At 42.8% G+C, this 25,097-nt stretch overlaps 1 protein-coding gene across 6 annotated transcripts in view; it reads left to right on the forward strand.

Annotated features, from left to right (window-relative positions):
- Positions 1-25,097, forward strand: part of AHCYL2 (adenosylhomocysteinase like 2) — a 207,166-nt gene that overhangs the window by 121,967 nt on the left and 60,102 nt on the right. The window contains exons 2-3 of one of the 6 annotated variants that reach the window (XM_016188601.2): positions 9,821-9,902; positions 22,365-22,476. In XM_016188601.2, coding sequence (XP_016044087.1) covers positions 9,846-9,902; positions 22,365-22,476 — 169 coding nt within the window. In that variant the 5' untranslated portion in view covers positions 9,821-9,845. Of the gene's footprint in view, positions 1-9,820; positions 9,903-18,894; positions 19,336-22,364; positions 22,477-25,097 lie in introns of those variants that run through there. The other 5 variants (XM_016188603.2, XM_016188600.2, XM_007524192.3 and 2 more) reach the window with 5 other exon arrangements.

Raw genomic sequence — 25,097 nt, forward strand, 5'->3', positions numbered from 1 at the left:
TTGAAGGGGCCTAGCAATTCCAGCAAGCCTCACAAGTGACAAGGTAGAACTTTGAACTTGAGTGCCTAAGCACCTTAGCATCCACAATAAAGTGTGATTCAGGTGACTACAGAGGAATATTTCTTACAGCCTCCAAGTAACCTGGTCGAACCCACCTGCTGCAAGGAAGCTTCGCAAGTGGTGGAGCAGGGCTGCAGGTGTTTACTATCTCCCCATCCCTCTCAATTTCTCTCTGACTATCCAATAAATAAATAAATATATATATATATATATATATATATATATAGAGAGAGAGAGAGAGAGAGAGAGAGAGAGAGAATGAGAGAATGAGAGACTGACTTGGTGGATGAGAAACACTGAATGCCAGAACTGGAAGAAGCCAGTTGTAACCTTCCATAGTCAGTTCTTACTTTCCTCACCCCCACCCCTTCGCTGTATAATAAGGAAACTGGAGAGTAATTAAGTGACTTTCCAAAGGCTAATAAAACCATTAGTGACAAGCCAGGAATAGAGGGAGGTGGGGTCACATTCTTGTAATCTTTGTTGTCATCCCTGGCATGCGTGTGCCTTCCAGGCTCTAGATTTATCACCACCTGTTTAAAACCAACTCTCAGGATAGTCTTGTCTCTTCTTTGTCACTACCTATTTCTTCTTCTTCTTCTTCTTCTTCTTCTTCTTCTTCTTCTTCTTCTTCTTCTTCTTCTTCTTCTTCTTCTTCTTCTTCTTCTTTTTTTTTTTAAGTGTAGAGAGAATGAAAGAGACCATAGCAGCAAAGCTTCCTTCAGTGTGGTGAGGGCGGGGCTCGAACCTGGGCTGCACACATGGTAAAGCAGCACACACCCACATGGGCTACTTCACCAAGCCCTGCCTGCTTTTTGACTGAAGGCACCACTGGTGGGAACACAGCTGGCACAGAACTTCAGAATGCCCATGAGTGGGCGAGGTTCTTTTGAACCATCTACAAACAATGTCTGTGAAGTAGAAGATTGCAGGAGTGAGTGTGTTTTCTTTTCTTTTATTTTTGTAAAACTTTTTTTTTTTTAATGAGAGAGGGAAATGCAGAAAGACCAGAGTCTTTGGCTTATGGTGGTGCTGGAGATTGAATCCGGGGCCTTGCAGCCTAAGATATTAAAGTCTTTTGCAGAAGCATTATGCTGTCTCTTCAACCCATGTGTTGTCTTTCTTTCTTTTCTTTTCTTAATTATCTTTTTTTTTTTTTAAGATTTTATTTATTTATGAGAAAGACAGGAGGAGAGAAAGAACCAGACATCACTCTGGCACATGTGCTGCCGGGGATCATCAAACTTGGGACCTCATGCTTGAAAGTCCAAAGCCTTATCACTGCACCACCTCCTGGACCAGTTAATTATCTTTATTTATTTATTTATTGGTGAGAAACAGCCAGAAATCAAGAGGGAAGGGGGTAATAGGGAGAGAGACAACTGAAAAATTGCTTCACCACTTACAAAGCTTTCCCCCTACAGATGAGGACTGGGAGCTCGAACTTGGGTCTTTGCACAGTGTAATGTGTGCTGAACCAGGTGTGCCACCACCAGCCTTGTGTTTTCTTTTTTGACATGCACACTCCTCACTTCGATATTGTGGGAAGTTGCTACAGACAGTGCTAGGTGGTGGTCTCATCCTGCTTGCCCATAGTTGTGTCTTCTAAAACTCAAAATGGTAAAATGAAGTCATAAATTGAAACAACTCAGATTGACAATTAAACCGTATGTAGTCCTGCTCAGTTAATAGAGCTTCAGTTCCCAAGTGTAATAGTTGTTTTATTTTTTAAATAGGTTTAGAGTCATTACAGAGAATATAGGCTTCAGTTTGCAAATGAAAACTTTTCAGTTAAAACCTAAAAAAAAAAAAAAAGTCACAGCTAAATAAGTAATGTTTAGTTTAGTCTGGCCAAGTGACATTTTATATATATATATATATATATATATATATATATATATATATATATATATATATATATATTTTTTAATTTTTAAAATTTATTTCTTTATTGGGGAATTAATGTTTTACATTCAACAGTAAATACAATAGTTTGTACATGCATAACATTCCCCAGTTTCCCATTTAACAATACAACCCCCACTATGTCATTTATCATCCTTCATGGACCTGTATTCTCCCCACCCACCCACCCCAGAGTCTTTTACTTTGGTGCAATACGCCAATTCCATTTCAGGTTCTACTTGTATTTTCTTTTCTGATCTTGTTTTTCAACTTCTGCCTGAGAGTGAGATCATCCCATATTCATCCTTCTGTTTCTGACTTATTTCACTCAACATGATTTTTTCAAGGTCCATCCAAGATCGGCTGAAAACGGTGAAGTCACCATTTTTTACAGCTGAGTAGTATTCCACTGTGTATATATACCACAACTTGCTCAGCCACTCATCTGTTGTTGGACACCTGGATTGTTTCCAGGTTTTGGCTATTACAAATTGTGCTGCCAAGAACATATGTGTACACAGATCTTTTTGGATGGATGTGTTGGGTTCCTTAGGATACATCCCCAGGAGAGGAATTGCAGGATCATAGGGTAGGTCCATTTCTAGCCTTCTGAGAGTTCTCCAGACTGTTCTCCACAAAGGTTGGACCAATTTGCATTCCCACCAGCAGTGTAGAAGGGTTCCGTTGACCCCACACCCTCTCCAGCATTTGCTGCTGTTACCTTTTCTGATGTCTGACATTCTCACAGGAGTGAAGTGATATCTCATTGTTGTCTTCTTGATTTGCATTTCTCTGACAATCAGAGACTTGGAGCATTTTTTCATGTGTTTCTCGGCCTTTTGGATCTCTTCTGTGGTGAATATTCTGTCCAAGTCCTCCCCCCATTTTTGGATGGGGTTATTTGTTGTCTTGTTGTTGAGTCTGGCAAGCTCTTTATATATATTGGTTATTAAACTCTTATCTGATGTATGGCATGTAAAGATCTTCTCCCATTCTGTGAGGGGTCTCTTGGTTTGGGTAGTGGTTTCTTTTGCTGTACAGAGCTTTTTAATTTGATGTAGTCCCATAGGTTTATACTTGCCTTAGTGTTCTTTGTAATTGGATTCGTTTCATTGAAAATGTCTTTAAAATTTATGCAGAAAAGAGTTCTGCCAATATTTTCCTCTAAGTATTTGATAGTTTGTGGTCTACCATCCAAGTCCTTGATCCACTTGGAATTTACTTTTGTATTTGGTGAAATACAGTGATTCAGTTTCATTCTTCTGCATGTTTCAACCCATTGTTTCCAACACCATTTGTTGAAGAGACTCTGCTTTCCCCATGTAATAATCTGGGCCCCTTTGTCAAAGATTAGATGTCCACAGGTGTGGGGCCCAAGTGACATCTTATACTGTGCTTACTTTACTGTCAGTCCTGTTCCTTAAAGGACACTATCTTTGAGATTTTGACTTTTCCTTGAGGGCAGTAACTTTCCATTTACTTAGTAAATTGAGTATATAGAAAACAGGGAGTTGGCTCATCTGGCAAGTACACGTTACCATAGTCAAGGACCCTGGCTCAAGCCCCTGTCATCACATGTGAGCACCTGCAGGGGGGAAAGCTTCACAAGTGTGTGTGTGTGTGTGTGTGTGTGTGTGTGTGTGTATCTATATGTACACACATGTTTGTTTATCAGAGACAGAGAAAATTAAAAGGGAGATAGAAAGGGAGAGAGAAAGAGCAACACCTGCAGTTCTGCTTCACCACTTGGGAAGCCTCCCTGCTGCTTCCTTTAGTGTGGTAGGGACCAGGAGTTTAAAGCCAGGTCCCTGTCCATGGGTTATATGCACTCAATCAGGTGCACCACTGCCCAGCCCCTCACTCTGACTGTCCCTCTCTTTATCTCTCCCTCTCTGAAATAACAAAAGAGTGAGAAGGAGAGAGAAACAACTACAGGAATCCAAATAATCTAGTAATCTGTTCATCACTGGAATAGTTTTAGAGTCTCAGGCTCACTGTAGTTTTTTTTTTTTTTTTTTAGCCTGGTTTATCTTTAAGAACTTCATTATGACACACATCATAATGGATGTAGATCAAGCAGTGGAAAAGAGATCAAGTACTCCTGCAGAGTACCTGATAATATAACCAAGGATCAAAGTCCTACTAAGGACACACCACACGAAAGTGATCGCTGTGGTCAATAACATAACTAAACCCCTGTGCATGTAAAATAATGTCCCAGTACTTATAAAATGAACAAAAATATGACTTCACTGAGTTTACAACCCCCCCCCACTACTATAAGAGATGCATCCAGCATCCAGAATTGACAATTACTTAATCCCCCACTGTATGGCAAGCTGACTAGGCTTCCCCTAAGAGTTTAACCAAGAGCAAAACATGCAAACACTAACTGTGATAGGAGGGAAATAGCAACATTGGAGGAAAGGGAGTTTCCTTTTCTTAGGCTTCATAGCAGAACTGTTGTTTGAGTTGAACATTTAAGAATATGAATAAGTGTTGGCCCGGGAGGTGGCACAGTAATAGGGCTTTGGACTCACAAGCATGAGGTCCTGGGTTCGATCCCCGGCAGCACATGTGCCAGAGTGCTATCTGGTTCTTTCTCTCTCCTCCTATATTTCTCATAAATAAGTAAAATCTTTTTTTAAAAAAAAGAATATGAATAAGTGGATGATGGAAATGAACAGATTTCAGTTAGAGAAAATGCTATGAACAAAGGCATTGAACCAGGAAGACATAGTATAATAATGATATAAGTTACACTTTCAGTTCTCTGAGCTGACTTTTACTGCTTCCCCTGTATATTAGAAAACTGGATGAGGGGTGGAAGGGGGGGAATGATGCACTCAGTTGAGCACACACACTACTGTGAATGAGGACTCGGGTTTGAGGCCCCGCTCTCCACCTGGAGGGGGAATGCTTCATGAGTGGTAAAGCAGATCTGCAGGTGTCTGTCTGTCTTTCTCCCAGTCTATCTCCACCTCACCTCTCAATTTCTTTCTGTTCTAGCAAATAAAATAGGAAAAAATGACTTGGAGGGATGGATTCATAGTGTTGGCACTGAGCACCAGTGATAATCCTGGTGGCAATAAAAGAAAAGAAAACTGAAGGGATAGAGAAGGTAACTTAAGTAGCAGAGTCAGAATTGTAACTTTGTTCTAAATCCAAACCTCATTGACAGGAAACAGCATAATAATTATGCAAAAGACCTTCATACCTGAATCATGTTAAGTGAGGTAAGTCAGAAAGAGAAGGGTGAATATGGGATGATCTTACTCATAGAAGTTGAAAAACAAGAACTGAAGGAAAAACACAAAGCAGAACTTGGACTGGAGTTGGTGTATTGCACCAAAGTAAAAGACTGTAGGGGTGGGGAGGGGGCTCATGTCCTGGAACATGATGGCAGAGAGGATCCAGTGGGGGGTGAATTGTTATGTAGAAAACTGAGAAATGTTACACATGTACAAACTATTATTGTATTATACTGATGACTATAAAAAAGACCTTCATGCCTGAGGCTCTGAGGTCCCAGGTTCAATCTCCAGCACCACCATAAACCAGAGCGGAGCAGTGCTCTGATTAAAAAAAAATAAATAAAGGATAGTCATAACAAATAAAACTAATGAATGTTCTTAGCTGTCATACCATATAGACATCACTCTTCAGGAAATGGGGTGATTAATGCTGGTGCAGTGACAGATCCTCCTGGAGAAGGGGTTTGAGGGGTTTTAGGAGGCCTGGTGCAGAAAGTCTCAAAAATAATGAGTAACTTGGGAGGAAATAAAGATGGCTAGGGTTTGATATCTGATTAACGGAGGGAATGGTGACAGCAAAGAAGAAATTTACTTGATTAGGGAGAGGAGAGGAAAGATGTAACAACATTTTCTTCTCAGACAGAGACAGAGGGGCAGAGATAGAAAGAGATCACAGCACCAACGCTTCCTTTAGTGTGGTGGGGACCAGGCTTGAACCTGGGTCACACATGTGGCAAAGCCACATGCTACCCAAAGGAGCTCTTTTACTGGCCCACTAATTCTGGTTTTTGCTCTGTTACATTTAAAAACAGATTGAACACACAACTAGAAATCTAGGCAGTAGAGGTAAGTTTTCCCTTAACTAAATTTGAATTAGAAGGAAGAGCAGAGGACAATAGCTGGAGGTTGCGGAGTGCTGGACATATGTCAGAATAACACTCCCTGCAGAGGGTCTTTTCTGTCACCCGAATCTCTTAAACCTTCTGTATTTTATCATCATTCAGAGGACTTCACTCCACAGCTCCTTTATGAGTTTCTTTTCTTTATTTTCAGAAAATATTTTATTTATTTATGTATGTATGTATGTATGTATGTATGTATGTATGTATGTATGTATTGGATAGAGACAGAAACCGAGAAAGGAGGAGGATAAAGAAAGACTCAAAAAGGCAAAAAAAAAAATAATAAAATAAAATAAAGAAGAAAGAAAGAAAGAAAGAAAGAAAGAAAGAAAGAAAGGAAGAAAAGAAAAACTTGAACTACTTCACCATTTGGTGAGCTCCTCCCCACCCCTGGGCAAGTGGAGAGCAGGTGCTTGGACCTTGGTGTTTGCACACCATAACCTGTCTGCTCCACCAAGTGTGCCTCTGCCTCATGCCCACCACTGCCTTTTCTTCCACTGCAGCTGTTGCTCTTCTCATTGCATCTAATCTCCACTTGTCTCTAACCCTTTAATGCCTCTGCATTCGCCTGGTCTGACAGCCCCCCATCTCTTGCTCATCTTTAGTCTAGACAGGTGGGCCAGTCATTTGAATTCTGCCCACTGCATTGTCTTCTAGCTAGACATTACCTTCTCTTCTTTTATCCCACATCCAAAGGAACATTATCTTGGCCAGTGAAGGCCTTGCAGAGCAGCAAGCCTATAATCCTAGTTAAATTAAGGTAGCTATCAACTCCCATAGAAATTATCCTTTGTGGTGAGAATGAAGAGTCTTGCAGCTGGGAGGGGACATAATGGGTAGCGCTCTGAACCTGTAGACTTGAGGTCCCAGGTTCTGGCATCTCATATGTCCAAGCACCACTCTTATTCTTCCCTATAAGTAAATGTACAAGTCTAAGGAAAAAAGTTAGACTATAGAGTTTCTGGTCCTTGAAGGCAACTAAAGCAGGTGAATATTGTGGACTTAATTTTGCACCTAAAATCTATAGCACTATGATTAGATATTATACTCTGGGAATGAACTAAACACATGTGTTTTTTTTAAAAAATAAAGTTAGGTGGGGAGTCGGGCAGTAGCGCAGCAGGTTAATCGCATATGGCGTGAAGCACAAGGACTGGCCTAACGATCCCAGTTCGAGCCCCAGCTCCCCACCTGCAAGATAGTCACTTCATAGGCGGTGAAGCAGGTCTGCAGGTGTCTATATAAAAAAAGAAAAATAAAGTTAGGTGGTCCAGAAGGTGGAGTCTAAAGCATTAGACTCTCAAGCATGAGGTCCCAAGTTCAATCCCTGGCAGCACATGTACCAGAGTAATGTGTGGTTCTTTCTCTCTTTCCTCCTATCTTTCTCATTAATTTTTTTTTTAATCTAAAAATAAAGTGGGGGGGGTTGGGCGGTAGTGCAGCAGGTTAAGCGCACGTGGCGCGAAGCGCAAGGACCGACCTAAGGATCCCGGTTCAAGCCCTCACTCCCCACCTGCAGGGAAGTTGCTTCGCAGGTGGTGAAGCAGGTCTGCAGGTGTCTCTCTTTCTCTCCTTCTTTCTGTCTTCCCCATCTCTCTCCATTTCTCTCTGTCCTATCCAACAACAACGACATCAACAACAAGAACAACAATAGTAACTACAATAACAATAAAACAAGGGCAACAAAAGGGAAAATAAGATAAATTTAAAAAACTAAAAAAAAAAAATAGGTCACATGGGACTGGGCAGTGTTACACCTGGTTGAGCATACATGTTACCACGTGCAGCGATCCAGGCTCAAGCCCCTGGTCCCCATCTGTAGGGGGGATGCTTCACAAGTGGTGAAACAATTTATTTATTTATTCTAGATACAGAAAAGTTGAGTAGAAAGGGGAAATAGAGAGGAAGAGAGACGCCTACAGCAGTTGTGAAACTTCTTCCCCTCTCCCCCACAGGTGGAGGACCAGGGGCTTGAACCCACATCCTTCCACATAGTAACATGTGCTCAGCCAGGTACACCACCATCTGGTCCTCCCCACCCCATCTCTTCTTTCCCTCTCAGTTTCTCTCTGTCCTATCAAATTAAATAAATAAAATTTTAAAAGAATATTTTTAAAAAGTCAGGTTACCTCTTTTTCTACCTCTATATATTTTTAAAATATTTATTTATTCCTCTTTGTTGCCCTTGTTGTTTTTATTGTTGTAGTTATTATTGTTGTTATTGATGTCATTGTTGTTGGATAGGACAGAGAGAAATCGAGAGAGGAGAGAGTAAGACAGAGGGGGGAGAGAAAGAGAGACACCTGCAGACCTGCTTCACCGCCTGCGAAGCAACTCCCCTGCAGGTGGGGAGCGAGGGCTCGAACCGGGATCCTTAGGTTGGTCCTTGCACTTTGCGCCATGTGTGCTTAACCTGCTGCGCTACCACCCAACTCCCTCTACCTCTGTCTTATATCTGATCTTGCTAAATGTGCAAAGGAAAAGTTGCTGCTTTGAGGACATAAAAAGGAAACAGCTGCAGCCTGGAAAGTGGTGTAGTAGCTAAAGCTTTAGACCCTCAAGCATGGGGTCTCGGATTCAGCCCTGGCACCATGTGTGCTCGTGATGCTCTGGTTCTCTCCTTCTCCTTCCCTTCCTCCTCTTCACCACTTCCCCCCACCCCCTGCTCTTTCTCATTAGTAAATAAATCGTGGAAGGAAGGGGGTGGGTTGGATGGATGGATGGATGGATGGATGGATGGATGGATGGATGGAAGGAAGAGCTTCTGAGGTTCTTTGAGGTGATAATATGTACATCTACTGTGTTAGTATCATGTTTCTTCCTGAAATAAGATCTGTGGGCAAAAACTGGCATCAGATAGGGAATTTGAGGCTGGGCCACCCCACTCATGTAGATTGAAACCCTTGTATTTCATTGGGTGGTTCCTGAGGAGGCTCTGGAAGCAGCAGGTTCATCACCAGCAGCTGTGCTGTTTACTGCAGCCCCAGGCCCCAAGTCCCAAGTCCTGAGCACAGAGAGCCGGCAGGGGGAGTGGCAGTCTGAGTACTTCCCTTGGAGCTCCTAGTGAGCTAATTGTGCAGGAGATCTTCCCTAACTCCCTCTGAACCTCTCATACAGCAAGAATTGAACTTGAGCTATGTATGTCTGAGCATGGAGCCAGCCCCCCGGTGTGAGCAGACAGGGAGCTTCTGCTAGCTGTTTAAACTTGAGAGCCACACAGAATTCTTGATGTCAAGGAAATGCCTGTTTACCCTGTGGATCCAAATCAAGCAACTCTTGAGAAATGGGAGTGCCTTCTTGACCTCGATCTTTATTGATCTTGGTATCAGCACCTCCAGTGACGTGAAGTAAGGGGCGGGAGGAAATCTAACAAGTGCCTTCCACTCAGGGCAAGAGAGAAGCCGCCCTTGGTGCTGCAGGAAGTCCCCGCTGGGGTACTAGGGGCAGAGCGTTTGGGCAGCATTAAGCAGCAGACGCCCTGTGGGAAGTTCTGTGGCTGGCTACGGAACCTTGCCCTGGCCCTGATTTTGAATGAGAGGCAGAGGTTGGGTGCTGGCCAGGAAGGGACTCAGGCAGGGGGCTCACGCTCTCGGTTTGAACAGGAGGTCTCTGTGAAAGGGGATCAAGAAAGACACTGTGAACTTCTGGGGCGCTGAGAAAACCCTGGCCTTTCCAAACCAGCTTTCCCTTTTGCTTCAGGACGTAATATTACCAGGCCGGCACTATGGAGAAGTGGGACGGGAGCGAGGGCACCTCCGCTTTTCACGTGCCCGAATGGATGGTGAGTCGTTGGGCCCCTTTGCTTTCCCTTCCTTTTCTTCATGAACAGGGCCACTATTAATGGCACGTGATGGGGATCGCTGGGTGGGGTGGGGTGGGGGGTCAAGTCTCTAGCCATAGTTGGGGAAACGCTGCTCTGATTTCTGATCCATTCATCACAGCCTGGTGATCCCTGATGGTTGCGTCCATGTGAGTGCTAGAAGCTCCCAGAGCTGCCTAGTTGTCTCTTCTGGGCTGCAGAGTCCCTCCTGCTGCTGGTGTGTGTGCTGTTCTTTGGTTGCTGTGAAGTCTGCGTGCAAGCCAAGGCTTAGTGGACTGTTCACTGCTCAGGGGTGGAGAAATAGAACAGTGGGGTTGGGGGGGTGCTATCTAAAATCTGAAAAGATATAAAGTGACTGGGGAAGGATAGCAACTGGTAGAGTACAGGACTTGTATGCCTGAGGCCTTGGTTTGATCCTTGGTGCTACATGTACCAGTAATATTCTAACTTCTCTCTGTCTCTCTCTTTCCTCCCCCCCCCCCCCCCGTGTGTGTGTGACATGAAACTCTCTTTGCCCCATATGGAATTATTGATTTTTTATTGCCATCAGAGTTATTGCTGGGGCTTGGTGCCTGCAGAATGAATCCACTGCTCTTGGCAGCCGTTTTTTTCTCTCCCCCCCTTTATTTTCTTTTTTTCTTCTCTTTTTTTTTTTTATGGGATAGATACAAATTGAGAGGGGAGGGAGGAGATACACACACACACACACACAGAGAGAAAAGCTGACATAAACCAATCATCCACTTTTCATTTTGCCAAGAGCTTCTAATCCAGTGAATTTTCCTATTATTTCAAACAGTTTGCAGACTCTTAAAGTACTTCTCAGTGGTGGCCTTGGCCCCTTAGTTCCAGTGACTTAGCTCAGTACTCCAGTGACTCAGCCACTGGAAATGTAGCCAGCACTTACTGCTTTGGTGTGTCTCTGTGTTGTGTTCTTTTCACCATGAAAGGGGAACTAGTTGTCAAATATTGATCACTCCTGCCTCTCTGCCGCCACAGATCCAGAATAATCCAAACAATCCTGTACACATTCTATTCCAATCCACATTCATGTCTTGAGTTAAAAACAGCAAGTTCAGGAATTGGGCGGTAGCACAGCAGGTTAAGCACAGGTGGCGCAAAGCACAAGGACTGGCCAGTGATCCTGGTTCGAGCCCCTGGCTCTCCACCTTCAGGGGAGTTGCTTCATAGGCGATGAAGCAGGTCTGCAGGTGTCTGTCTTTCTCCCCCTCCCCCCGTCTTCCCCTCCTCTCTCCATTTCTTTCTGTCCTATCCAACAACGACGACAACAATAACTACAACAACAATAAAACAACAAGGGCAACAAAAGGGACTAAATAAATAAATATTTAAAAAAAAAACCAGCAAGTTCCCTTAACTTTTGTCTGGTTTCTTCTGGGTTTAACCTAATTTCTTGGTCTATATTGGCTTGTGTCCACATGTATTTCCCTGTGGGAAACTGGACCGTTTGCATTATATTTCAGTTCTTTTCAGAGTTCGTGAAATTGCATACCTAGAGAAATGACCATCAATAATGAGACTGGATATGTAGTAGGTCTGATTAAAAATCCAGCTGAGGAAGCTATGTCTCAACACTCATCACAGCCATTGCTTCTCATTTCTGTTGGCGTAATTGCTGTTGTTCTTAGTGTTGTTCAGAAGTTCATATGTAGTTTTAAAAGATGAGGAAAAAATCCTACCCAGCCACAAGCTTACTTCAAGTCATGTAGTGTTTTAGAAGTGGCTGATTCAGAGTCTGGTGGTAGCACACTTGGTTAAGTGCACATGTTAACATGCTCAAAGACCCGAGTTTAAGCCACTGATTTCCAACTCGGGGGGGTGTGTGTGTGTGTGTGTGTGTGCTTCACAAGCACTGAAGCAGGTCTGCAGGTGTCTCTCTTTCTCACTATCATCTTCTTATTTATTTATTTGTTTATTTATTTATTTATTTTGTTGCCCTTGTTTTATTGTTGTTACTGATGTTGTCATTGTTGGATAGGACAGAGAGAAATGGAGAGAGGAGGGGAAGACAGAGATGGGGAGAGAAAGATAAGACACCTGCAGACCTGTTTCACCGCCTGTGAAGCGACTCCCCTGCAGGTGGGGAACCGGGGGCTCGAACCAGGATCCTTAAGCCGGTCCTTGCGCTTTGCGCCACCTGTGCTTAACCTGCTGTGCTACCACCCGACTCCCCCCCCTTTTTTTTTTTAAATATAGGACAGAGAAATTGAGAGGGAGGAGTGAAAGAAAGGGGGGGTGGGGCAGTAGTGCAGTGGGTTAAGCACACATGGCACATGGCAGGCACCAAGCCCCAGCAATAACCCTGGGGGCAAAAAATAAGGGAGAAAGAAATATAGACACCTGCAGACCTGCTTCAGCACTTGTGAAGTGACCTCCCTGCAAGTGGGGAGCCGAGGCCTCGAACCAGGATCCTTGTGTGGGTCCTTACGCTTCATACTATGTGTGCTTAACCCAGTGTGCCACCACCTGGCCCCCTCTTCCTCTCTTCTGCCCTCTCAGTTTCTATCTGTCCTTTCTATAAAAATTTAAAAGGGGGGGGGGCTGCCACGAGTGATAGATTCATCACTCCAGTGATAACCCTGGTGGGGGAAAAATGGTTGATTCATTTCGTAATCCTTCTTGGGTTTTTTAATTTTGTTTTTGGTTTTCTGGTCACCCCCAAATAATGAGAAGGAGTGTCCAAGGATTCTGGTTTTCTTAGGTGAGGAGTTACATTAAGATTCTAAGCTGTGGTACTTCAGTGTCATAGAAGCATTCTCTTAAAACATTACCATGTCAACTAAGAATAAGAGCTTTTACAGAATTCTTATTGCTATAAAAATGAGTTTGGTTTTACCTGCTGAGCACGTCTCTACTGTAACCACTGTTCCCTTTTACCTACTTCCCTTCTTTTCATTCATGTGGACAGGAAGACTGGCCTAAGGGAGTTAGTGTGGCTCTTACATAAAGATGTGACCTAAGACTTCCAGCTTTTAGAAAACACCCTGAATAAAGCAAAGTTTTGCTTTGTTTTATTATTATTATTATTATTATTATTATGTATTCACTTTTATTTAGCATCGTCTTGGTCCTTCTCTTTCAAAAACCAAGTATCAATAAATAACTTAAGTGAGTGATAAGGGAGGAAGGAAGGAAGGAAGGGAGGAAGGGCCAGACAGTGGCACGCCCAGGTGAGTGAGTGCACAAGGACCTGGGTTCAAGCCCCTGGTCCTCACCTGCAGGGGGAGCTTAGAAACAGTGAAGCAGTGATGTAGCTAGTTCTCTCCCCACCCCTTTCTCTCCATATATATATATATATATATATATATATATATATATATATCTTTTTCCCCTTCCCTCTCAATTTCTCTGCCTTTATCCAAAAATAAAAATAAAAAAGCACTGAGAAGCAGTGGTCAGCGTTTGTCATTAGTAAGTCAGTTTCTGATCCGTTATGGTCTTCTCATCAAAGAACCCTGTTGGGGCTTTCTCTCAGATTCCACATGAGCCGTTAGTATCTGACTTGCCCAGAAGTGCTTCTGCAGTCTGCTTCATGTCCCCACTTAGTGAGGACAGGTGCGCTCTGAGCATCTGTAGCAGCTGGTGGCCCTTGCCATAAGCCACGGTACCTTTAATCCCCAGGAGAGACTTTGGAGCCAGCTCCCACCTTGGGCCAGAAGTTCAACTTCAGGATGCTTTAACAAATGTCTGGCTAGCTCCATAGAGAGTACATAGTAATGCAGTGAAATTTCCACAGAGACTGACACCCGGCTTCCAGAGGAAATACATTCTCTCAGGAGGAAAACTGAGCAGAGAAGGTGAATTGTAACACCTCCTTTGGGGAGCAATTAGCAGTTTAAAAAGGTCATCTGAACACCCCCAAGACCAGGACTCAGTGGGCCAAGGAGGTGGCTCAGACTTAGAGCATGCACCTTGCATGGTTGAGGCCCTGAGTTTGAGCCCCAGCACCCCATGGCAGAGCAACGAAGGCAAAACAAGTAGAGCTGCACAAGTGGCACAGTGCTTTGATCTAGCACTAACTTGAAAACAAACAAGTAAGAAAGAGGGCAGGAATAGAGCTCAGAGCACAAAGAGCAGCTGATCGTACTCACGTCTTTGATTCCAGCAGGGCTGTGAACCAGGATGAAGGCTGCCGAGCCCTACTCTCAGGAACTGACAAGGTGAACAAGCTTTCTGCTCCTCAGCTTTCCTCATGTGGAGGATTTTCTCAGCCTTGTTCAGGCAGTCCTGCTGCTAAAATGTTGGGATGTGCATCTTTTCAAAGATGGCTTTTAGCAATAATTTTTGTCTTGCCTTAGGAATTCATTAGTCCTTACCACTAGATGAAATACTTTTTCTTATATGCACAGAGATCAGTTGTAACTTCTTTTTTTTTTAAATCTCTACATTTTAATACTTTCTCCTCCTACCCAAGTTCTCTGTCAGCCTTGGTACTCTGCCATAGGCAGTGTGATTTATTGACTTTCTTGAGTCCCCAGCCAGCTGGCTACCTAATTTTCTCTCAGCTCAAAGTAATCCCTTGTATAGGTGAAGAATTTGTTCAGGCAGCTCCGTTCAACCTGGAAAGGAAAGATGTCCCAAAGAATGATTACAAGGGAGACAGAAACACCCTCTGGTAACTAGTGGTAGAGGTGGCTTGACTGTAACTGTGGGCCAGGATTGACAGTGGAAGCAGAGATGCACTGACGAATCTAATGGAGACTGCGGGCCCCCTCAAACACAAATGTCCACAGACACTAAGTTGGTGTTCTGAGTACAAACATTCTCAACGTTTGACTTTAAAGACTAGGAAGGGGCTGAATCGTGGCACACCTGATCAAGCACACACATTACCATGTGCAAGGACCCAAGTTCTAGCACTTGCTCCACCTGCAGGGGGGAAGCTTCATGAGGGGTAAAGCAGGGAATACATGCGTCTTTCTCTCTCCCTATCGCCCTCTCCCCTCTCAGTTTCTCTCTGTCCTCTTGAATTAAATAGGAAGGAAGGAACTTAGGGAAAAAAAAAAGAAAGAGGAAGGTAGGAAAGAGGAAAGGGCCACTGGCTGGGAGCAATAGATTTGTAGTGCTGCCACTGAGCCCCTAGTGGTAATTAAAAATTAAAGAAAAGGAAAGGAAAGCAGAGAAAAGGAAAGGAAAGCAGAGAAAAGGAAAGGAAAGCAGAGAAAAGAAAAGAAAAGAAAAGAAAAGAAAAGAAAAGAAAAGAAAAGAAAAGAAAAGAGAAAAAGAAAAAACAGTTTAGGCCAGTTCTTCTTCTAGCGTTTGCGCTTCTTCCGTAGCCAGTCAACAGCGTCAGGTTGAGCCTGATGTAAAGTTTCAAGACCTCCTTTGAATCTGGAGAGGTGGCAGTCGTTGACTATGTCGGTCATAGTCTGTCTGGAGCCGCAGGGGCAGTTCGGGTCGTCTCTGGCTCCCCAGCGATGGAACATAGTGGCGCACCGGCCATGGCCTGTTCGATAGCGATTGAGGAGGGCCCAATCATAACGTGCTAGGTCAAAGCCGGGTTGACGCTTGCAGGGGTCTGTGATGAGGTGTTTGTTCTTTACCTCAGCTGACTGCCAACTCTGTTTCCAAGAGTCTGGAACAGAGAAGTTCGGTGAGATAGCTTACCTGAGAAGACAACTGTTTTGCCATGTGTAGCCGAAGTTCAAGTCCACCTTCACCCACACAGCACTGGGGGAAGCTTCAGGGCTGTGGTCTCGGTCTCTCTCAAAAAGTCCATCCAGCAGTGGTGAAGCCCCCGCACACTGATATGATGATGATTATGGGAAATGCTAGTGTTTTAGCCTTTTATAGTATGTGTTCTTCATTATGAGACAGTATGTTGCTGTCTTAGCATGCACTGAGATAAGCAAAGTGGGTATTCTCACTTTACAGTAAAGGCTTATTGGAGCTATAAGAAAGAATCACAGTACTGCTTTATGCATAGTAAATTCTCACTTAGACATTCTGAATAGAATAGTAGAATTTTCAACTTTAAGAGGGATTTTTGTTTTGTTCAACTGGGCTGGGAGTGTTTTATTAAAATTTTTTATTATCTTTATTTATTAGATCAGTTAGAAATGGAGAAGGGGGAGAGAGGGAGAGAGACAGAGATACCTGCAGCCCTGCTTCACCACTTGCAAAGCTTTCCCCCTGCAGGTGGAGATCAGGGCCTCGAACCTAGAGCCTTGAGCATTGTAGCATGTGTGCTCAACCAGGTGCGCCACCACCCAGCCCCAGAATGTTTTTTTCTCATCAACATTATAATGAAATGATGCTGAAACTTTGAGGGGCCAGGGAGACAGTATAGTGGTTTTGCAAAAGACTTTCATGCCTGAGACTCTGAGGTTGCAGCTTCTATCCCCTGCACCACAATAAGCCAGAGCTGAGCGATGCTGTGAGGTCCCCCTACCCTTCTGGTTTAGTGCCTGCCTGATGAATCTACTGTCCCTGGTAGCTGCCCGCCCTTCCTTCCTTTTTTTAAAAAAATTATTTTTTATTTTATTTTGATAGGACACAAAGAAATTGCGAGTGGAGTGGGGGATAGGGAGAGAGAAAAAGAGATAGATACCTACAGCTCTGCTTCACTGCTCATGAAGCTTTCCAGGCAAGGACCAGGAGCTCAACCCAGATCCTTCCTTGCACATGGTAATGTGTGCACTCGACCAGGTGCACCACCACCTGGCCCCAGACCAATTTCTCTCTTTCTTCATTTCTTCCTATCAAATGGGGATAATACCTCCTTATCCAATATATAATATAGATTAAGATGGGAGGGGCAGTCAGCATAATGGTTATGCAAAAAATTTTGGTGCTTGAGGCTCCAAAGTCCCAGGTTCAATCCCCTGAAGCACCAAAAGCCAGAGCTCAATAGTACTCCCTTGGTGGGTGTGGTGTGGAATGATACATTGTAATCTTACAGTTTTGTAACATACCATTAATAACAAATTTAAAAAAAATTTAAAGTAGATTAAGAGAAATAGCATACCCAAGGCTTCCTCTCCCCAATAATCTCAGAATAAAGGTTATCCTAAGAAAAATTTTTAAAAACCTACCACTTAATGTTCTTTATTGTGCTCAGTAAGCAGTCTATTCCCTCCCTAGATCCCACCCCCCCCCAAGAATTTGAATCATCTCCCCACTCTTGTCTGTAATATAGAGTTCAATGGGGCTTTCCCATCCACTAGGTCCCTCTCAGAAATCAACAAATAAGTAATGCGATCTTTTACCCTGCCATTTTACTATTTGGTGCTTAGTAAAAACTTGCAGTTCTGAGGATTCTTGAAAAAAGAAACTTATCTTGGTAAAGTCACCTGAAAATTCAGGAGGTGATTAAAAGGCAAAGGTCAGGGTTGGGTGGTGGTGTATCTGGTTGAGCGCACATGTTACTATGCATAAGGACCCAGGTTTGAACCCCGGTCCCCACCTGCAGGGCAAATGCTTTGCAAGTGGTGAAGCAGTACTTTTCTCTTTCTCTCCCCCACTCCCCTTTCCTCCAGGGTTATCACTGGGGCTCGGTGCCCACATTTCGAATCCACTGATCCTAGAGGCCATCTTTTCTCCATTGTTGTTTTTGTTACTATTATTATTGTTGGATAGGACAGAGAGAAATCAAGAGAGGAGGGGAAGACAGAGGGAAGAGAGAAAAACAGACATGTGCAGACCTGCTTTACTGCTTGCAGAGCGACCCCTTTGCAGGTGGGGAGCCGGCAGCTTGAACTGGGATCCTTGTGCCAGTCCTTGCGTTTCACAGTATGTGCACTTAACCCAGTGTGTTACTGCTCGGCCCCCTTTCTCCTCCCTCTCTACCTCCATTTCCCTCTGGATTTCTGGCTGTCTCTATCCAATAAATAAAGATAATAAATAGGGCAGGGGTAGATAGCATAGTGGTTATGCGAAGAGACTGTCATGCCTGAGGCTCTGAAGTCCCAGGTTCAACCCCCACACCACCATAAGCCAGAGCTGAGCAGTGCTCTAGTGTTTCTCTGTGTCTTTCTCCATATCTCTCTCAAAAATAAAATACTTTAAGAAAAAAATATAGTAAATAAATAAAGACAAAGGTCGTTATTTGGGACCAAAGGATTCCTACATGGGGTAACAGGTTCCAGCAGGAGAGAAATGGCCAGAGTTTATTAGTTCAAGCTGGAAAGAAATGGTTAAAAGGTTCATTAGTTAACTACTTCAGACTGTTCCTGGCTACCAGAATTGGTTACTGAGTCTCTTGGAAGCCTGAAAAGAGAGCTGATTGATTTAATCCTCTAGCTGAAAGTTGCTAATCATCAGTTTGCAAATCACTGTTTGCTTAAGAGTTTAAAACAGTTTCTTTGGGCTCAGCCCAAAGGTCTCTGTCCAGCTTGATTAGACAAGTAATGCAACTTTGTTGTAATGGCTGCCTGGCTGCATTGTAAAATGGCATTGCAAATGTCACCTTTTCACTGCAGTCACACCTTCAGGGAAATACACACCTCTAAGAACCTTGTTTGAAAAGCAGAAACAAAAACCAAAGCCACTCAACACCAAATCAACAGTAATCTTGAGATGTTACTAGAAACCAAATGTCAAAACCCATCTACAAGACAATTAAGAGTAAAACAATGGACCGAACAAACTGATGCAAAGATAGCTGACACCAGTGTCACCATGCTGATTAACCCAAGGACAGGGGAGGGACGCCTGAATGCCTGGTGTCAGGATGTTTTGTTTCTTAATGTCTTACTAAACTCCCTCATTGTTTTAGTGGCTCTGTAGTTAATTTTTTTCTAATGAGACTAGGTTAACTAAAATCATCTGACATGGAAAGGCAGAGGTAAGGTTAAAAAGGAACCTAATTAGCAGGTTAATTATAGCAAGCAGAAAAAGTGCACCAGTTATATAAATAAGCTATTATTATGTGCATACAAGTCGGGCTTTGTCAAGAGACCTGTGAAGGTTTAGAGGTCAGAGGATTCCTGTAATTAGGTGTTTGGGGGTGGAAATAATAAAAGACAAACAATCACCAGAATTAGGTATGGCTGATGAACCACTAACAGAAAGGCTTTTTTAATTAGGCTTTTTTGCACTGGAGGAATTGGAGCTGCTACAGGGATTCCAAGAAGGGTACCCCCCCAAAAAAAAAAAAAAAACAGAAAGAAAGAAAGAAAGGAAGAAGGAAGGAAGGAAAGAAAGAAAGAAAGAAAGAAAGAAAGAAAGAAAGAAAGAAAGAAAGAAAGAAAGAAAGAAAAAAGACAAGCAGCTAGCTGGAACCAGAGCCAACAGAATTTCTGAGCAAGAAAGTTTGAAGGCCTAGCCACACAGGTCCCTGGACGGAAGCCGTGGCGGTAGGGCTGGTAATGTCACCATGCTTGGCAGCAGGAAGAAGTACATTGTCAATGGCAGCTCTGGGATTAAGGCCCAGGTGAGGCGACACTCTTCTTTACCTGGCTTGCCGCCGCTCTAGCTGTTACTGTAGAAAGCTGGCTGCCTCCCCTGCTTTTCTGCTCCTGTCTCTCCTCCTGGTAGAAGGTGAGCTGCCTTTTTCTTCTGTCTCTTCCCTTCTCTTGCCTTGGTACCTGCTGGAATTGGGCAGCTCTCTCTGGAATGGAAAAGGAGCTCTAATTTCAGACGAGGGTGAAAGTTAGGGGCAAAGTCTCCTAGAGGACCACACTGGGGTGGGCAGATGACTATGACCCAATGAATTGCTGAGCAAAGAATGTAACAGCATTTAACTACTGGGAAGAGGTAAAACCATGTGTTCTGGTTGTTGGTAAGAGATTATAGATTTCTTGAGAAAACTGTATAATTTCATCTATATAAGTGGTTAGTCTCTTTGCAAGAATCTGCCCTCCAGAAATCTGAGTTCTGTGTCTTGACAAGTGAACAAAGTCTAGACTCCTGTACCTCGAAAACTGAAAAAGCCCCACAGCATAGTCTCCCTTAGTTACAAGGGACAACTCAAACTTGACCAGGAGGGAAGGAATTGCTATAAATGGAGATTTTATAGAGAACTCAGTTAGGAACTGGTTTGAAATGATGGTACAACTGTGTGGCTACCTGGTTTTGTGTTCTGGGGTAAGTGGGTATATGTATGTATACCCACTCCTAGTCCTACAGACCTAAAGAGAAGGAAGGAATAGCTGACCCACTCTAGTGGCCTGTAGGTAGGAGGAGGGGGCTTGTCACGCCTCTAAGGCAGAGTTGTCTCTTCTGAAATTAATGACTCACTGTGGCCTTGGAAAGTTGCTCGCTACTCTTTTTTCTGAAGAGGCCTCTGAAAGCAGGTAGGTGCAATGAAAGCCAGAGCTTTGAGCCTGACTGCTGTGCTTATCCTCTCCATCTTCTAAACCACCTTCTTTCCCTTCTCATCTTTTGCTCTTTGCTCTTAAAAATTCTTTTAACTTTAGACTTGGCTTAGCTGATCATATTGATGTAACATTCTCGTATAGACAGGAAGATAGAGTGGGCTGTTTCACATTCTCGACCTGTGATGTGGGTATGAAACTATAATGCGAGTGTTACTGAATTATATTAATAAACTCCTAATATTGTAGTGCCCTGGGAAACGGCTCCACTTCTAGAGGGCAGGAGTTACATGCCTGGAGCTCTTAGACACCATATGCACTAGAGAAGTCCTATGGTTTCTCTTTCCCTCTCTCTCTCTCTCTCTCTCTCCCTCCCTTCCCCCTCCCCCCTGCTATCTTATATGGAGTAAGTAAAATAAATCTTTTTTAAATCTTATAGTTTTAATCTTATTGAATATATATATATATATATATGTATGTATGTATGTATGTAGAGAGAGAGAGAGAGATGAAAGAACAAGCCACTTCAGATTCATTGATTGCCTACCACATGTCAGGTACTTGTCCTAGAATCCAGGATGATAAGGATGAATTGGATACACAGCTACTGTCTCTCTAGAGTCTCTGGTTTCTGTGGAGTACAAGGATGGAGACAGTTGCGGTCAGTGTGACACGTGCTGTCACAGCAGAAGTTCAGGTACACCTCTGGGGGTGCATTGAAAGAGCACCTTTTCTTTCTGGAAAAAAATTGCCACTTTAGCAAAATCATCCACTTTTCATTTTGCTAAGAGCTTCTAATCCAGTGAATTTTCCTATTATTTCAAACAGTTTGCAGACTCTTAAAGTACTTCTCAGTGGTAGCCTTGGCCCCTTAGTTCCAGTGACTTAGCTCAGTACTCCAGTGACTCAGCCGCTGGAAATGTAGCCAGCACTCACTGCTTTGGTGTGTCTCTGTGTTATGCTCCTCGGGGAGCTCTCTTTTCACTGTGAAAGGGGAACCATTGATCATTCCTGCCTCTCTGCCACCTTGGATCCAGAATAATCAAACAATTGTGCAAACATTCAGTGTGACAAAAAGCGATTTCTTGAGTAATAGGAATTTAGAATTATAAATGTAAGAAAGTGTCAGCTGGAACTTCCAAAAGCAGCAAGAAGAGAGAATTACAGGAAAGGTTTAAATTTTTTCATGAGAGAGGGAGACTAGAGCATTGCTCAGTTCTGACATGATGGGCTGCCAGGCGTTGAGCCTGAGACTTTACAGATGCAAAACTGGTGCACCATCACTCTGTCTCCCCACCCCCAGCAGGATTAAAAACCCCAGTTTTTATCAGACATTGTCAGATGCAGTCTCCAGGGTATTGCCACCCAGCTCCTACATCTGTACAAGTTAGCAATAGCCAGTCTTGTGGCTTTTAGATATCTTTATTTACTGTGCTTATTAGTACTGAAAAGCTAATTGGTGCATTTTAGAAAACCTTTAGAAAATAGAGTGACACAAGACATACAAAAACCTTGAGCTGGAAGGATGAGAGTAGGGTTAGGTATGCTTCACAGTTCACATACATCTGTCTCTAAAATTTGTGAAGTACTGTCATATTTCTTGTATTTTACCAGAAAACGAGACTCACAAAAGCATCTTGACCAACATCACATAGCAGATAAGTAGCACAGGCAGGATTAGAGTACAGTTCCAGAAAGTTCTATCTGGATGGAATGTTTTGTTGTTTCATTATACCATGACATTTCCCAAAACTCCTAAAATCTAAAGGCAACTTACTTTATCTTTCTGTACCTTGCAGTTTTTTCATCTAGGTTAATGAAGATTATAATTGTCTTAGAGATTCTTCCCAGCTTTAGTTTTCAGTGAAACTACAGAAAGGGTTTCTTTCTGAATACAAATCAACTTTCTAAGCATTTGTTTTAGCCAGAACATTCCATTCTCTCCGGTGTTTCGTCACAGTTTCATTATCCAGTACATATTAAATATTTTTATTTGGTAGACAAGCATTATTCTCTCCAAAGAATTTTAACGTTCCAGCTAGGAGCTGGTCCAGTCAGATCAAACATGAAGGAAAACAAGATCCTATAATGCCAGCTTGGAATTGGAAATTCTTTCCATTTTTATAACTAGAGTTCTTTGTCTTAGCAGATCCAGTTTGCAGACCAGAAGCAAGAATTCAATAAACGCCCTACCAAGATTGGACGTCGCTCTCTGTCACGGTCCATTTCGCAGTCATCTACTGACAGCTACAGTTCAGGTAAGTACTGAGCAGCTTTGGACCCACCTAATATGACCAACAGACACTCCTCTCAATAATCCAAGGCTACTTAAGAATGGTCAAGGCTGTGTTTTGGAATAAACATTTTGATTCTTATGTGAGGTGTAGACCAAAAGTCTGGTTAGAACCTTTGGATTTCACTAAAGGGTTCAGAGTGGGATTTAATAGAGGCAATAAACGTAGAAGAAGGTAACTAAGGCAAGTGAGCTCTGATTTATTCAGGGGAGAGACTATAGGCTCCCTGGTGACCTTCACTGAATACATGTAAAGCGTGTGTTTTTTTCTGTTTTTGAAAATAGAAGAGGTACTTTCCATCCTGTCAGCTGGTCTTTGCAAGTTAGTAGGGAAACTTAACTGCCCCCCCCCCCAAATCCTGAAAACATAACTAGTTCAAAATGAGGACTTTGCCGTCTCTTCTGAACTGTGACATCATATTACTTATCACACTAGCCTTACTACAAGTATATGGGCCCTGGCGTGCATTATCATTTAAGGCTGCATGAACTTTTAGCTTGTAGGATTCCCTTGAAGCATTAGTTGTGTAACAGTAGCCTGCATCTGAGCTAATATGGAGCTATTTCATTTTCCTCTTATGTTAGAATGTATACGAATGTTTGCCGTAGTTATCTCTTCACATTAAAATTCACTTTTATTGGGAGCTGGGCGGTGGCGCAGCGGTAAGCTCACATGGCGTGAAGCACAAGGACCCGCTGGTTCAAGCCCCCGGCTCCCCACCTGCTGGGGAGTCGCTTCACAGGCAGTGAAGCAGGTCTGCAGGTGTCTGTCTTTCTCTCCCCCTCTCTGTCTTCCCCTCCTCTCTCCATTTCTCTCTGTCCTATCCAACAACAATGACATCAATAACAACAACAACAATAACTACAACAATAAAACAAGGGCAACAAAGGGAATAAATAAATATAAAAAATAAAAAATAAAAAATTAACTTTTATTACAAACTACATGTAAATTTATTTGTTGAATAAGAAAGTAGTTACTGGGGCTGAGCAGTAGCACAGCAGGTTAAGCGCACATGGCACAAAGCGCAAGGACCAGCATAAGAATCTGGGTTCAAGCCCCCAGCTCCCCACCTGCAGGGTGGGGGATGGGATACAGAGTTCTGGTGGTGGGAATTGTGTGGAGTTGTATCCCTCTTATCCTATGGTCTTGTCAGTGTTTCCTCTTTATAAAGAAATAATAATAGTAATAAAATCAAAGAATGAGCCTGGCTGTGGTGAGACTGGGCCCTTCAAGAATGCCACAGTAAAATATTATTCTGATGGGACCAATACAAACAGAATACTCTCTGCAGCTTCTACAAACTATCAAGCTTCTGGGAGATAAGGCCTGAGCCCCAGTGAATTAATGCTTATGCTGGGATAGAGCATGGGTTAGTGACTCATCAAGTTGTATTTTGATTCTGGGGAACTATGAGATAATAGAACATTACATTACATTACATTACATTACATTATATTGGCCTTTACATTACTTTTTTTAAAGTAAATTTGTTGTTGTCATTGCTGTTGCTTGTTTGTTTGTTTTTACCACCATACGGTTTATCACTGGCATATGGTGGTGCTGGGGATTGAACCTGGGACAATTGGCGCCTAAAGCATGAAAGTTATTTTATATAACTACTATACTATCTCCCCAGCCCTAAAACAGAAACAGAGAGATTGAGATAGGAGAAAGAGGAACAGAGCACTGCTGAGCTCTGGTATACAGTGGTGCTTGGGGACTAGACCTGTGTCCTCTGAGATCTTAGGCAGGCAAGTTGCTGCTAGCAGGCTGAGCTATCTCCCCAACCCGTTACTTTTATACTTAAGAATACTCCCCCCCCTTTATGATATATATATGTCATTACCTTATTTAACCACAAGATTTTTCTGGTAGAAGGGGAAAAAACAGAATATGGGAAAGAAGGATCTATACTATATGTTTTAGAATTGGAAAAATTGAAAACTGGTTAATCAACTAGAAATGAAACTGGAGCTAAGATCACAGGCCTATACTTCAGTACTACCTTGTTTATGTTTAATTAAATTATGACTCTAGACTTCAGAGTATGTTGATAATTACAAGTACTTTAGCAGCCACTCGAGTATGTGTGTACATATGTGTTTCTTCAAATTTTTGAGGAAAAGTCTTTAATGCTATTTCAACTAACGCATTTGCTCTTTAAGCAGAGTGGTAGGAATGAGTAAGGATTCAAAATATAAATGTTAATCTCATTCAAGAACAGTTTGTCCACTGTCTTTGCAGAAATAACACTTTCTTTGGTATGAGCCTGTCAACCATTTTGCATCCACATACTACATAATCTAGACCACTTCTGCTTTTGGTTCTCACCTACTAACAGATCTACACAGTTGACCCTTTGAAAACAAATTTATTTTGGCTTAGGGAATAAGATTGGTTGAACTAGCAACCATTTGACTAAAGTTAAGAAAACAACCCCCCCCCCCCCCGGCCCCAGCTTTTAGAGTAAAGACATATTTTTTTGTTTTTTTAAGTTGAGTGAAGAAGAATTCAAGTAAAAAATTAGAGTGCTTCTCTTGAGAGGAGATTTTGGGGGAATTTTATCAGTGGTGTTGAGACAG

The sequence above is a fragment of the Erinaceus europaeus genome, chromosome 8 (genome assembly GCF_950295315.1).
Source record: "Erinaceus europaeus chromosome 8, mEriEur2.1, whole genome shotgun sequence".
NCBI lineage: Eukaryota > Metazoa > Chordata > Mammalia > Eulipotyphla > Erinaceidae > Erinaceus > Erinaceus europaeus.